The 16227-nt window shown below is 41.5% G+C and overlaps 1 protein-coding gene across 1 annotated transcript in view; it reads right to left on the bottom strand.

Moving 5' to 3' along the window:
* Positions 1–1012: 1012 nt before the first annotated feature.
* Positions 1013–16227, bottom strand: part of Mthfd2l (methylenetetrahydrofolate dehydrogenase (NADP+ dependent) 2 like) — an 86000-nt gene continuing 70785 nt past the window's right edge. The window contains exon 8 of the mRNA XM_032916743.1: positions 1013–2251. Within this exon, the coding sequence (XP_032772634.1) occupies positions 2139–2251 (113 nt within the window). The 3' untranslated portion in view covers positions 1013–2138. The remainder of the gene's footprint in view (positions 2252–16227) is intronic.

The following is a 16227-nucleotide window of genomic DNA, read 5'->3' as shown; positions in this document are numbered from 1 at the left end:
CTTAGGTATGAGAAAAGGCTCCGGCCTTTACCACACACTTATCTATACCCATCCAAGCCCTCTCGTTAACACAACCTGGACCACAGCTCAATTCAGCTCAGTTTTGAAAGAGTATCTTACAAGCTCAGCTCATGGGCACATCAACCCACACCTTGTATATTCATAATGCAACTCTTGTCCCCACGCCCTGATGTTAAAGTCTCTGGCCTGCTGTTATCAAGAAAATTGACAAGTCATGTCAGTAAAAACTTGCCTCTCCTTGATATCTAAACAGCCTCATCTATTGATTTTTTTCTATCTTGGTAACTTGGCCATAAATACCCATGAGCCTTTGCTTTTGGTAGTTATGGGGTCAATCTCTTTCTTTGACTGTTGACCCCACTGCACTTGTTTTGACAAAACTCTTCCTTTTCGATGTAAATAAGCATAAGAATTTTTCTTTTTTCTTTTCCTTTTGTTTAGTCTCCAGGAAGACTAACCCCTAAATACATAATATACCAAAATAATTCCTTTTATCCTGCTGGGATTACTATAGTCCCCACATTTTTAATATTCAGGCATTTCTGGACATTTTTCCAGATCCAAGCTCCTTTAAAATTTATTTAACCCATGTCCTTTCTTATGTGTTTGCATGCAAACTGAATTTACAGCTCTGTTAGGAGTACTCAACTGGCTGTTCTAACTCACTTTAGAAAGCATTCAACTATCTTTTCTTTCATATTTGAAAACGTTGATACATTTTCCCCAGCACACAGTAAATGAATAGCTAACAGATACAGTAAGATGGCTCAAAGAGCAGAGGTGATTGCTACCAAGCCTGATTTTTCTATCTCTCTATCTCTCATACCCCAACACACATACACATACATACATACATTCTCTCTCTCTCTCTCTCTCTCTCTCTCTCTCTCTCTCTCTCCCTCCCTAATAGGAAAAACAAACAAAAGAAACAGGTAACAAAAATGTGAACCAACATATTTCAAGCTATCATAATAAAAGAATAGAGCTATAGTTCTTCTTCAAAATGCTTTTATTGGACAGTTATTAATTTATTGGACAGGATATTAACGATAGACAGCTAGTCTATCTCCACACAAGGAGGACACTGATAAAAGACATGCATTGAACAAGGATCATTATTAGTACATAAACATACTGGGATTTGGGCGTGAAATCACAGTACCAATTACATGGCTAATTAAATAACCTTCAAGTAATAGTCACACACAGTTCCCAATTTGAATTGTGTTAGAAACACAGCGTCTATGTTAGGAACTAAATACTAGCCTAGGAAAGAGAAGATGTGTGTGCACAAAAACTAGCTATTTGTAATGTCCAAGGGTTTAGTTTTAACAAAATCTTAGCATTACGATTCTATCAGATTTCTGTCCCCGTGAACAAACATATCGCTAACAGTTATTTAATGACAGGTTCACTCAAGATACATCAGCATTGTATTTGGTTGATGTTTGTGGGGAAACACTTTAGTTTGCCTTTGTCCATTCATTTGGTTGGAGAGTTTGTTCCTATCACCAGTGAACTGAACTGAACTGAACGGTGTGGAAACCTAACACCCGTGGCCTTTACTACACAATGTGATCAGTCGCTCTTAGTTTTGCATGTGTCGTTGCAGCCTTTGCTTTCTGGAATAGCTTCCAGTTCTTAAACCTCCCAGAGGACTGCCTTGCAGAATGCTCTTCTCCATAGACAACCTAGAGTATAGACTGTATAGAAAAATCATGGTTATACCAAAACTTAAGTTACAGTTTACATGGCACCATTTAGCTGGCAAACATACGGTTTTGAAAACATACAGTGTGCAGTACTTAGGTTATGTCAAAAATATATTTATTAAATCTGAACTCTTCATTTGTTTTAACATTATGAACAAACATCCATAAAATAAAGAATTGCTACCACAATCGTCATTGGAATTGTTTTGATTTTCTTTTCTTAAGACTCAAATCTATCGGCAAGAAATCCATAAAGTCATGGAAATAATCAGTTCCAGAATGATTCCACTCATGAAAAAATAAATACATGTAGAAATAAATAGCTTTGTAGTAAAATAGAAAGGATTTCTCCTGTTGTCAAATAAATAGGCAGCAGTACTCCTTTTGTGTGCTCTCCCCTGCGATCTAGTAGGTGATATTCTTGGCAGCCAGAAGTGTGTTCTTCAGAAGCATGGCCACAGTCATGGGTCCCACACCTCCTGGGACCGGAGTGATAAAGCCAGCCTTCTTCTTAACCGCTGAGAAGACAGAACAGTTCTTCATTTAAAATGTATCTAAGAATATCAATGTCTCAGCACACTGCATAATTTCCCCATTATACAGATTATGTTACCAACCTTCAAAGATTTATAAGATAAAGTAGGCCACGATGAAAATAGACAGAGACAGACAGACAGACAGACAGACATTGTTCTATGATGCCTAAGGTGAAGGCACAAAAGGATCTACTCAAGCTCTTTCAGGCTCAGTTACCTTCAGCTTTCTAAGAGCAAAAGCAATAAACTATGCTCACTGTGATAATTTGTCAATCTTGTAATAACGTTAGAAAAAAACAGACTTCTAGAAAGGAGGCTGATATAACATTACTCGCGTAACTACAGGCAGTCATGACCCTTGAAGTAGGAGAACATTAACCTGTGTAGCTTATGTGTCAGGAGTTACAGGGAAGGACATTTCAAGGTTGTCTCCAGTCTAGGCATCAGGGGCTGCTAGGTTTGCTCACAGATATGAGGGAGAGAGTGGTAGGGAGAGGGAGGGAAGGGTAGAAACAGAAACAGAAACAGAGAGAGCTGTAGAGAGGGAGAGAGGAGGGGAAAGCATTCTGAGGACTGTTAGGCATGGCAGCCTTCTGTAGCTAGCCTCCAGAGAGTAAGCCTCTGAAACTGCAGGAGGATGTAGCCTTAGGGAGAAGGAGACAGCTAGAGGATCTGTGACCTAACAAATGCCATTGAACTAATTCAAAAGGAGATTAAGTCGGTCACACCAGGAAAGCATGATACAGCCACTCATCCCTCTTCCGCTCTTTGACAGAGGCACTGACAACTAGGTTAGGAAAATTCTATATTTTCATAATTGTAGTCCATCCCTGTACAGTTGTATGTCATAGAGAAGGATGGAAAAGTCCCAAGTAGGTGAAGGGTCAGCAAGGAATCGTAGGAAGTTCCTAAAAGAATCACAGTGGAAACAACCACAGCTTATCAATTTTCCTTCTTTTTTATACTCTGAGCACTCACAGAATAAGTTACACATTACACTTAAGTCATACAGCTGCTTAACAAGCATCGTGGGCAATTTTCTTTCTTGGGAGTCAGATCTCATAAACCAATGGTCTGCCTGGGTCTCATGATCTTCTTGCTGACTGGTAGTTTTTTGTTGTTGTTTTTTGTTTTTTTGTTTTTGTTTTTGTTTTTTACTACATTCTCAGAATTGTATTCATGCTCTGAAAGTAAGAACTGGGCAAATGGATAGGAAAGGGAATAATAGACTGTTGCACGAAATGCCTGTCTGACAGTTTAGGTCAGAATCTGCATTTTTGCACAGGTTGTTATGAAAAGCACACACACGCACATGCGCGTGCACACACACACATGCACACACATGCACACACATGTGCAGTGTCCTGCCTGTTGTTCTTCATGGGAATCTTCATCTGTCTTCAGTTTGGGCTTGTCTGAATGTTAACAAGCATTTATTAGCATCAGTAGACCTCTCAACACTACTCTGTGGCCGAGAGATTCAGCACTGCTACACACACAATTGAGCATTCCAAGTTCTCTTGTCGATTTTTTTTTTTTTTATGTTTGAGGTAAAGTGAACAAATGTGGAGATAAGGCCTGTACACAGTAATAGGGGGAGGGAATAGTGAATTGATTTTAAAACTCTTATGAGGTTTCTCCATCATTTTCTGTTTCATACCCCTGAGTGACCGTGTCTGATAAGAAATCAGTCTATATGTTGTTGGAAAGTGTTAATGGAGTTTATGGTCTATTTATATGAGGAACAGGATACGAAAGTATGTCTTTCAGGAAAAAGCTGTCAATGGGTAAGAAAAAAGTGCTCACTTGGGGAGGGAGGTAGCACCTATGGTGCCATGATGTGGAAGACTGAGATAGGAGAGTGACCTGCAGCCAGAAGTTCAAAGCCAGCCTGGACAATATAATAAAACATTGTTTCACAAATAACAAGTAAGTAAATAAAGAATATTCTTAATAACGGTTGTGCATAACTATCTTCAGGCTATGGTAAGCTATATGTTTGTGAAGTACCACAGATGGTTTGGGATGAAATTAGTCATAAGAGAAGATACAAGTTCAGTTCATGCTGAATACTATGACTCGCATCTTCCTCATCATGTCTCTAAGAGAGAAAGTTATTGAGCATGGAATCACCAGAACACCCTCTCTTAGGCTATTTCCCTAAGTCAGGCAGGCTTTGCACCTGTTTATAAGGGAGATGCTTTCAAAAGGTGAGCGTGTGTGTGTGTGTGTGTGTGTGTGTGTGTGTGTGTGTGTGTAAGTGTTGAGCTTGTGTGGGGGTGTTGAGTGACTGTGAATGTATGTATGTGTGTAAGTATGTGTGTGAGAGAGTGTTGAATATGTGTATGTGCATATGACTATGGGTGCTTGTATGTGTATGAGAGTAGGTATGCATGTGTGTGTGTATGTATGTATGTGTGTGAGTGTGTGTATGTATATGTGAGTTGTGTTTGTGTGTAAGTATGTGTGTGAGTAGGTATGCATGTGTATGTATGTGTGTGAGTGTGCATATGTATATGTGAGTTGTGTTTGTGTGTGACTGTGTGTGAGCATATTGTATGTGTATGAGTCTGTATGTATGTATTTTGGAGGCTTCTCTACCCAGAGAAACACAGGAGAATCATGAGGCAATGATTCCATTCAGGGATGACCTCCCAGGACTCTACACATAGGATAATATGTGTAAGCATGTTTAGGAAAAATACCAAAAGTCTTTACCGAATTGTAACAGGCACGGGAGATATTAGTAATTTCATGATTCACTAAAGGACATGCCGAAAAATTATAGACAATAATAGATTCAATTCCATAAAATCATCAGAATTGTAGAGTTACTGAAACTGACAATTAAGGCAAATAAACACCTGTCTAGTTCTACTGTCTGTGTGGCATGTGCCCTGGGACGAGACGTGCATGGAAATAACAATTATGTTTAAAGGAAATTATTGAAAATAAGGATATCTTCAGAAAAACCAATAATTATCACAGCATTTCATTTGAATGGCTGCTTTACAAAACTTTAGATGCCACAAAGTAACTTCGGGAGATTTCTCTGAACTTAGAATGTGAGTTAGACCACAAGAGACGGTGCCTCGTGCACATTACCTGAGCATTTGTCCTTCCTCCTCAGTCTAACACAAATGTCACTAGAGTTGGTTAACACCCCAGGCTGAGTTCACTGTTTACTCGCTGGCCCATGGAATTTACAGGATAGTTTTTCTGGGTAATGTCCTGAGTGTATTAGGATAACCCATCAAAGGAAGTCAAACTATGGGTTTCCTTCAACCACTCTCCAGATTCCAGTGTGAACCAGTTGGTGTGAGAATCTGAAGTCTGAGATGACTGAATTGGAGAAAGAGCAGAGTTTCCCATATGGGCAAGGCGTTGGAAGTTTAAAGCTTGATCAAGATTATGATTCATTGTTTTGGAATAGTATGGCAGCTTCCTGTTGCTAGGCAAACCCTGATGGGCAGACACTTTTGAAACCTCTACAGTGTCACAGTTGATAATGTCTCATTCGCCAAGGCAAGTCTCACCATCATGTTTAAACTCTAAAATATGGGATAATAATAAAAGCAGTCATTTTGAGAAAAGGGTATGCATGTACACAGGACATACATGACTACTTTTCGTACAAAACTCCCATCTGCCATTCCAGCCACACTATCTCTAAAGCAGATCTTACTGTCCCAGTTACACATCATTGTGGAATTGTCCCTAATACCAGAACAAAATAAAAAGCGTTCTTTCTGGCAACTGGGATCTATTATCCCCTGGGCCTATTCCCATACTTGGTCATTAGTGTCCCTACACATGCTACAAACTGGCCCAGATAGATTCACAGGAGCCATCCCTTGTGTAAGACATAGTTACTAACCCTTGGAACCCGCAGCCTTATTGTAGAGATACTTATTTTGAAGATGCAATTACTCAAGCAATAATTGAGTGATGGCTGTGATGTGTGCTGCAGTGAGGTGTCTGTGGCATTGTGAATGTGTATGGAGGACCTACCTCAGCCTGAGGGTGGTGTGGAGATATAGGTAGGCCAGAGGTTCCAGGGAAGGAACATAGAGATGAGCCAATGCACTTGGTAAGGGGGCTGTGTTTGCAATCAGGGGGAAAGGAACCTCTCTTGGGTGGAAAGTGACTTGAATCTTGGAAATGCCACAGAAAGGCTGGTATAGGCTCTATAGGTAAAGGGAGTTATAGGAGAGGAGGTAAAACAGTAGGTGGTTTGTAGAGCACTGAACATATAATAAACCTGAAGTCAATGGTTAACTTAGTTCTGAGGAGAAGAATGAAGGCAAGCTTCGTCATCATTTCCAACATTCTTCCTTGAAGAGAAGTGTGTTTTACTACCCAAGTAAGGACAATAGGTATGGAGCAAAGGTTACTTCATGTTTAAAGGGGGGTGGTGACGGCGGTGATGAAAGACACTAGGTGTTCAGTCTATGCATGTGCCTCAGAAAAATGCAAGGTGACATGTGGTCACAGGGTGTGGAAAGATGACTCACACGGGACACGACTAGAGATGTAAGGAATGTTAAAAGGCTCTTTAACAACGCAGCAAAAGAAAAAGGACATGATCGTTAACCTTCTGGCAGCAGCTGCCAGGCTTCACGAGAGGGTGTCTCCAGCCTGTGTTTTCTGTGTCATTACTTCCTCAGGAAACTTTATGGTCCTGGTTCCCAGGGCTGGCACTTAAGAATTGACATTATCGTCAGAAATCATGTCATCTGGAACATTCTCCAGTTCCTCAGCAGGTAGCGAATTTTAAACTTCAGTGCCACTGTGTGTTTCTCTAGGGTCCTTCAGCAAGAGGATGGATGGATTTGAACAGAATCGACTGTGCTAATATTTAATGAAAACTATGTTCTGTATTCCAGAAAGGAAAAAAAAATGTATTTGTGCTCTAACAATCCATGTTTGGGTGAAGCAACAGAAGCTGATGTCTCTCTGGTGCTGTTTGTCTTTCTAGTTTGTCTGTTGGTCATCTTTAAGGAATCACTCTGTTAGATTTCTAACAGGGCAACAGCGAACTTTGAGAAGCATCTTCACTTTGAGAGCAGCGACACAAAGGAGGTCCCACTTCTCTCGTGAGAATTTCGGCCTCCGAATATACATACATAATTGTCTAAATTAAATGGTTGGAGGAGTTTCCCATGCTTCTAGATGCAAACTACTTAGGCACGGCCTCTCAAACATATCCACTATAATGAAAGGGAGACAAGCTTTAGGAAAATGAAGGACAGCAGTAACAACCGGAGAAACCTGAATGGCGTAGGACTGGAGAAATGGTATGACTCAGGAGGTAAGACAAAAACACTCCACTTTCTCGTACAGGGGTTATAGAGTGATGCTTAGGTGCACGCTGAGCCGGAGAGCAAAGGGCTCTTTAGCATGTGGTCCATCATTGAGCTTTCCATGGCAACAGGATCAGGCATGGCCAAGGTAATGTACCAAGCTTATCTGGGGTGCTGATCCTCTTTGGAAAATTACATTTTATTTATGGATCAATTGATTTACTCTGTGCATGTGTCTTCCTCTGTCTCTCTCTCTCTCTCTGTCTCTCCTTGTCTCTGTCTCTGTCTCTCTCTTTCTCTTTCCTTCATCCCTCTTTATATTAAATCAGATCTTTATATACCTGGCTAGCCACTTCATAGATGTGAATGCCTAAAACAATGTCAGCCACACCACGTAGAAAACACGTAGAATGGAGTCAGATAGCAACCCAGTTGCCTGGATAAATCAAAAGTGACGATCTGTGAACTCATCACAAGTGAACATCTTCGCTGTCCAGGGATGACGTCAGACGTCATTGCACTTTCATTCTGGCTGGCAAGTTTTTAAAATACTGCTATGACATTTCTATTGACAGCTTGGAACCTGATTAACACTATCTCCCTTTCACAGTGTCTTTTAACCAACAACACGATAATCTTGTGCTGCTTTTTTCCCATCCTTTCTCCTGCCTTCTCGCACCCTCCCCCTTTCCTTCAGGCACTGAACACAGACGGCCATCGGTGCTGAACTGAGAAACTCCCCACAATGTTGGAGAATCTTCCATATCCCTTGGCAGGACCTTGATCTCAGTAGTTTACCATAATCAACCCAAAATAGGAGATAAATGTCTTTCTCCTAGGTAATTGTATTGTAGGATGCTGGAGACCACTGCAAAAACAGTCTCATCATAGCATAAGAAAAACTTTACCAAGGCATCAGACATCCCCTTGTTCCCATGGATGTGGTTTTGTGCTTCAATCTTAACGCTTTCCTACAAAACTACAGCCATTCCATGTCAAAACACCCTACTAACTAGAATGTGGTTATAGATTTACTTCATTTCAAAGACCCACACTTTCTAATAGTTACCTTGTCCTCTGTGAACAACAGTGAAGGTGGCTGGCCCGGAGATCTCATGGTGACCTCATGCTTCTGCCTGTTCTTAGAAGTGGCCTGTGTGGGCGCTGTAAACACAAGCTTTCCCGGACAACTACTTCCGCAACCTCGATCAATTTCTCAACTTACAGAGACAGATCGTCTCTGGGTTACAGTATTATTCTTCCCTTATAGTAAAGCTAGACTGTGGGCTGAGATGATCACGTAACCCAAAAGGTTGACACTTAATTCAGATTGATCTACCATACCATCGACTCAAGTGAACGGCCCTGAGACAGAGTTGGGCATGAGATGTGGCTGAAGAAGTCTAGCTCCTTAGAAACCGGGGACATTCTCTTATCACCCCATGTGGTGGAAGGCACATGTAGGACTAAGAGGCTCCCAAAGACTTTATTTGAAGTGAATTTTGACATGTCTGAAAAAAATATAAATTTCCGAGGCTTATTTACTGTTTGCATGGCCATGTGCTTCATACTCAGAACGTGCTCCTCACTCCACAAACTCAAGCAATACGAACAGTGCATCGTGAGAATCCAGTCACTGGAGTAAACTCTGGGCACACCACATGTGTATAATCCCTGTGCAGCCTCCCTTTCATCAGACGATTCCACAGAGGCTGCCCGGCTGGCCCATCCAGATCTAAGCAGTCTGCTTTGCCTTAAAAAATTTCCAGCTATGCTATAACTTTAGATCTGAATGATGGACTTGTGGTTGGTGATATCCATGTCAAAAGCATTTTGAAAAAGTTAAATCCCTTCAGTCTCTTAAATGTAAAAAATCCCAATGCTAAGGATCGATTACCTGCCTCCTCTCAACTGCTTAATTAACAAACAATGGAGTCTCCCAACAGAATCACCTACTCTGCCTCCTGGCTTAAAGTAAGCAAACAAACAAATAAGCAAACAAACAAACAAATTTCCCTCATCTTAAAAGACACTGGGGGAGAGGGGCTTCTTCCACTAATAAGCAAGAATATGTACAGACCGTTATGGACTCTGTTGTTTTTTTGACACAAGCTGTAAGAAAGACATAAAAATGAGATAGCCATTCACTGACTTGTGAAAATAGAAATTCTGACTGGGCCTCTAAGTGTTTCAAATGTAGAAATCAGGCCTGGCCTTTTCCTAGAGCTAGTAGGATTTCAAAGTAAGTAAAGTGACAAGCAGGCTCCAATGGAAAAACAAATTCAAAACTACCTAGGTCGGAGTCCTGGTCCACTCATAATTTGGACCCGAGGACCACAACTGTGCTTTTTCCTACAGGATTTTTTTTCTGGATCCCAACAGGACTGTTAAAGCTGTACCTTTAACTGACACCATAAGACAGGAACTGGTAATGAAACAGGGACACTTTCCTAAATTTCAACCACAAGGAAACTCTATGTCACTTGTAATTCTCACCCTAGCTACCAAGATTCTTTTCCTTGCATTGACACCTGTACCATATTTTGTGGACTTCTTATAAGTTATTCAATGTTATTAATACTTTTAACTCTACTATTTTTTAAAAATTTATTTATTTTTATTTATATGAGCACACTGTAGCTGTCTTCAGACACACCAGAAGAGGGCATTAGATTCCATTCCAGATGGTTGTGAGTCACCATGTGGTTGCTGGGAATTGAACTCAGGACCTCTGGAAGAGCAGCCAGTGTTCTTAACCACTGAGCCATCTCTCCAGCCCTCAACTCTACTTTTATGATATTACAAACACCCTCTTTTATATGCATTCCTGTAAAACTAAAAGAAAAATTGTCTCTAGAAAACATAAATGCTACTTTGGGGAAATTATTGATGGTGTTAAAAACTAGAAGTAATTTTTATAGGGTTGGTAATTGCTGGCATCTTAACACTTATTGGAATCATACCTGCTACTACAGTAGACATACAAATGTGTCAGGTTACCAATGAGATAGCTAAACATGTTTCAAGCATAGAAAGAACCCAAGAAAAATTATACATAGATTACTATGGATGCCCATAATAATGTCATTGACTGGCTTGGGCAAAAAATTGAAGCTATTAAATCTTGACTATTAATTGCCATTACAGTTCACTTATATTTGTAGCTCTGCTTTGCCTGAGAGACAATATAAATATCCAAGGGAATTGGTTAAGAACTACTCAGATGGAGTATGGTCTCAAAACGATTGTACTAATAATGACCTTAGACAGTTACATTGAGAGATATATTCATTAGAATAGTCCCATTTGTCAAAAGCCTGCGACCAACAGTTTGCAGATGAATTGTGAAGTACATTGCATCTCAATCCATTTAATATTTTACACGACTGAACTTCTAAAGCTCTGCTAAATATAATATTAGCTGCTATTATTCTTTTATTGCTTCGAATAGGCTGCCTCTGAATCCAAAGAAGCCAGAGATGATTAATAGCCCAAGAAAAAGCTGATTTTTCATGTCACCATGGTGCTACGAAATGAGAACAGGAGAGATGTTGGAGAATGGGAGGTGGTCTGCAATTCTTTCTCAGGCTCCACACCTGACCCAGATGCACTAATGTGACTTCGAAAGTCTCCACGAACAAGTTAAAGCCTAGGAGGACTGTCCTCTAGGGCAAAACAAGGCCACAAGAGCAAAGAAGCACAGAAGAACTCAGATAAGGGATCAAAAATACCGATGCCACTCTGCTTGCAATGCTCTCTTTAGTCCTATCTATGCAATATATGGACTCAGTGGGAAAAGCTAAAAATGGCTCTTGAAGTGAACCGAGACGAGAGTCTTGAGTCTTTCTACCGTCACCCTCCTTTCAGGTCCTTGTGGTGCTCAAGGTTGTGTTGTTTGAGGCGCAGGAAGATGAATAGTAAGGCTAAAGCTTGGTGTGGGAGAGAAATACAAAATATGCAGGGCAAGAAGCTCACATTGGGGAGGAGAGGTTTAGTTGGGACCAACTAAATGTAAGGCAAGATAATATAGAAGACGCTGTCAGCTAAGCATGCTAAGGAAGCCAGAAGAATATAGGAAGGAACATGAAGGCATCAGGTTGAGTCCTTTGACAGTTGGGTGAAGAACAGACAAAACCAAAAAGTCTCAAGGACGGAAATCAGTGAAGAACGCGGTGGTAAGGTTCTGAGGCACAAAGCTACAGCCTTCTAGGTCAGCAGTGCAGTGGGAAGGAAGGGGTGAGCCCCGTATACAGGTTGCTGCCAGCAGAGTGCTCAGTAATTCGAGTGCATTAATTACCTCGTGGAAGGTGATTACTGCATTTAATCTTTGCGACAACTTTCTAAGACAGGAATTATCGTCGCCTTTTCTTCAATGATAAAATCAAGTCTCAGGGGTGAAACGATTTACCTAAGATCATAATTGCTTTAAGCAATAGAGCCAGGATTCAAACCCAAGTCAGCCTGACTCCGGAGTGTGGTCACCGATGAAAAGTTAAAGAGTGTGGAAGTGGGGGTAGCTCTGAGGTTTCAAAAGCAGAACCTTCAGAAAGAAGAGAGACTCAGAGAAGACTGGGCCTACCCTCAGCAGTTTCTTAGAGGAAAGGTCAGTGCCTTCGCCACCCTGTGGGGTCTTATGTTGAGGAGCAAATTTCATCAGAGTTTTTGCTGTCTCTTGTGTTACTTGCACTTGGAAAAGCCTTTCTCCTTCCCACACCTGCTCTCCACACACACATACACACTGTATACACACACATACACACACACATATACACCCTGAGTCAGCTCCCCTCTTCTCTTGTTCACACTCCATACCAGCTATACGTCCTGGGTCAAATTCTCTGGTCTGGTATATAATGTTCCAAGAGGATTATGGAGCTGGAATCTCCACGCACACTCATTCCAAGGTCCTTAAAGTCATACACAATTCTATTTTTTTGCACACATAATCATTTGACCAATCACCCCAACTCCCTTTTAAATTATATCTACCATCTAACGACCTCATAATACTTAAACCTATTACTACCCTTGTCCACACCCCATCATTTCTTACTTGGATAATTACAATCGCCTCTTAACAGGTACCCCTGCTTACACACTTAATCTCAACACTCCAGCCAGCGATCCTGTTGGAAACCAGTCAAAGACCATGGCTTTGCTAGCCATTGCTTAAAGAGTAAACTCCAAATGCCTTTCTGCAGTCTTTAAGGCCCAAGGTGATATACAGTCCCGTCTGCCTCTTTTGAGGTTTCCCATAACACCTTTCCCTTTATTTTCTGTGCCCAGTTCCAATGGGCCCCCTGCAACTCATCAAAACTGCCACACAGAGCAGAAGTCGATCGCGCACACTAGGCAGTAGGGACTTTCCAGTACCAGTTCCACTACTAGGGATATCGAGGCAGAAGAGTCATGAGTTCAAGTCAGCATTGGGAACATAGCATATTTACGGCCAGCCAGAAAGTCTCTGTCTCAAAAATCACAAAACAAAAATAAAAATAAAATGCCAAACATGGCCTCCTGATGATTTTCACAATGGCCCCTCTAGGCTTGGAGCTAGCCCCAAATGGGGTAATTAGCATCTGGAATTGCAACATTCCCATCTCTTCACAGTACTGATCAACACTAATCAGTCAATCAGTCTCTGCAAACAGAGCTTCTTTTCATAAGTTTGTGTTCAACGTGTGTGTGTGTGTGTGTGTGTGTGTGTGTGTGTGTGTGTGTGTGTGTGTGTGTGTACCTTCAATACAGCTATACACCAATGTGGACAGTACCCTCAGAGTTCAGAAAAGAGTGTTGGGTACCCCAAAACTGGAGTTACAGATTGTTGTGAGCTGTCAGGTGTGTGTTAGCAATTGAATCCATTTTTTTTTTCTGGAGGAGCAGCCAGTGCTCTTAACTGCTCAGACAGCTCTCCAGCCCAACTTATTTTGCAACATTTCATGCTATAAACACTGTTTCATGCTATAAAATGTATTTATTTGCTTATTATTATGGATAAAAATTTGTCTATTTAGACCACAATTGTATCTCATGGGATGGACTTCTAACATCCACTCAGCAAATAATTGCAAACTGAGTGAATCTAAACTGAAGGTTCCCAAGGACAAGTTGGATACACACATTCTTAGGCTTAAGGTAGATTTCTATTCACTCAAACAGGGCCACACTTGTAGAAATTATGGATTCCACATTCCCTCTACTCCTACATATGTCTATGCCCAGATATGTGGGAGTACAATGGCAATGACAAGGAAACTTCCGGTTTAGTGTCTCAAAGGTGAAAGGGCTTTGTGGCTGTACACGCTCTCCTCCCCTTGCCACGAAAAAGCATATGAATGAGAACTCGAAGACCGTATGCTTGCAAAGCAGACCTGTGCTCGCCTCAGCTGTTTGCTTGGATGCTAGCCCCAGAATTTGCGAATGTGCCTAGATAGGGTCCTTGAAGATAACATAAGCCACGTGAGCTCATTACAGTAAGGTCTAATGTAACGTCTGATGTCATCACAACGGGGAAACCAGTTCATTTCCAGAAGGAAGGCATTATGAAGCTAATAAAAACAAGATGAACACCCACGTGTTAAAGAGAAAGAATACAGTAGGAACCCTCACGCCACCTCTGTCTGAGCGTGAGGTCTCTAGAAGTGTGCGTCATCTGCTGGGGCTACGTGAGGCAACTCGTTGGCTGCAGTTTGCTTTGGCGGCTCTGGTGATGTGCTGCAGACGTGGATGAAAACAGTATTCCCGAGTGAGGAGCTCTCCGTGTCCTTGACGGAGACTTAGTGTAGAGGGCTGTGACTTGAGGTAATGTGTTTAATATACCTTTGCTATAATACCTCTGTTTATCTTGTATTCAAGCATAAACCTTATGAGAAAAAAAAAAAGAGAAACCACCAAATTGTTTAAAGAAAGGGAAAAGAAAACCATAAATAATCCTTGGATATATCTGTGCATTTGAGCTTTAATATGGAAAATATTGTTCACAGTTCCCATGTGTAAGCCACATTCCCCCAAACTGTAAGCAGACCTAAAACATCAGAGAGGAGTGATATATGACTATGATCGAGACATACTACATCTTAGTACGAAATTTTCAAGGAACAAATAAAACTAACATTTTCAGGGTACTAGGGGTATTTGAGGGGTAGACTTTCTTTTCAGTAAAACGTAGGTTCTCTATTCTGCGCACTTAAGTTAGTGTCACTGATGGTTTTCATGGTTATCACTATCATTTCTACTTACTGTTCTGTAACCTTGAAACAACGTGCTCAGAAAACCCCATTTCAGACACTGAACCCACCCACTCTGTGAGAGAAAACGTAATGTCCATCCCTGTCCCGTCTCTCTCCCTCCTGGCTCCCAGCCCTTCCCTGCATCGTGTTCCTGTTTGGTGTAAACCTGCAAAGAGGTGTGGTCAGGGCTGTAAGGGAGGAAGGAGGGAGGGGCAGGCAACGTGCAGTAGACATTCCAGTTCTTTCCATTCCTTCTCAACCCCTGTGGAACAATGCTTCATAAAACTGAAGCAAAGCCATTAAAGCTTCGGATGTTTGTAGAAACCTCTGTGTGTCAGGCCTGGGATACAGATGAGGCTGGAGAGGTAACCCACAGAAGCAGGGCTAACTGAGTTAGCAGTATGGGACATCATCAATTCCGCGTCCAGCCGACCAAATCCATTTGGTGAGCTGTGGCAGTAAAAGCAGTGTAATTATGAGTGTCTAGGGCTGGAGGCTGCGTTTCAGCTGCTAACTCAGAGGGTACTGTAATTTCTTGGTTTTGTACCTTTGGGAATATAGATTGCTTTGTCATAAATGTGTGGTGTAGACTTCAAGACTTCAACAGAAAACAGTTGAAGGAAATTATAGGAGGAAGTCAGTATGATCATCTTAAAACCGTAATCTATGAAGGAAATTGGGATATCTCCAATATATTATTTATTGCATGACTATTGATGGAGAAAAGGTTCTATACATGAAAACAGTTCTGTCATATAGATGCTTTTAAGTACTGTCTTGGGGGTTATAGAGATGGCTCAGCAGTTCAGACCATGTAGTGAAGATGGGTCTTGTAGAAGACCATAGTTCGGGCCCCAGCACCCATACTGAGTGACTCACACCAATTGTATCTCAGGCTCCAGAGGACCCAGCATCTCTGACTTCCTCGGGTACCTATGCTCACATGTACATACCCCTCACACAGGCACAAACATAACCAAAAAGAGCAAAAATGAATCTTAAAAAATAAATACTGCCTTAAAGTAGATGGATGGTAGGAGTGTGCTCAGAAAGTTGAGGGACGATGGTAAATCTTGGTCAGAGACGAAAGGTATCCGTGAATTCTCCTGAGTCTGTTATAATCAAGGGTTGATGCAAAGTGAAACACCAGGTCAGTGAGGAGCTAATTTTAAAGCCCCTTTTTATTCTTGGCATTGCAGGAAAGACCTACTAGGACTCTGGGGTCTTCAGGGAGTTTCTAAGAAAGCGATGCCTCCAACACTGGGCAGTCCGCACAGATGTGCTGCAGAGCATAGGGGGAGATGCTGGAATGAAGCAAGCCGAATAATTTCATGAGAGGTGCTTACGTATCGGATAGGAGTCTGACCTACGGATCCTCTAACTTCCTGATGTTCAGATTGTCGCAGCCATGGAGATACTGCAGGAG

Source organism: Rattus rattus, chromosome 11 (assembly GCF_011064425.1).
Source record: "Rattus rattus isolate New Zealand chromosome 11, Rrattus_CSIRO_v1, whole genome shotgun sequence".
Taxonomy (NCBI): domain Eukaryota; kingdom Metazoa; phylum Chordata; class Mammalia; order Rodentia; family Muridae; genus Rattus; species Rattus rattus.
This window is presented reverse-complemented; position numbering and strand designations above follow the sequence as displayed.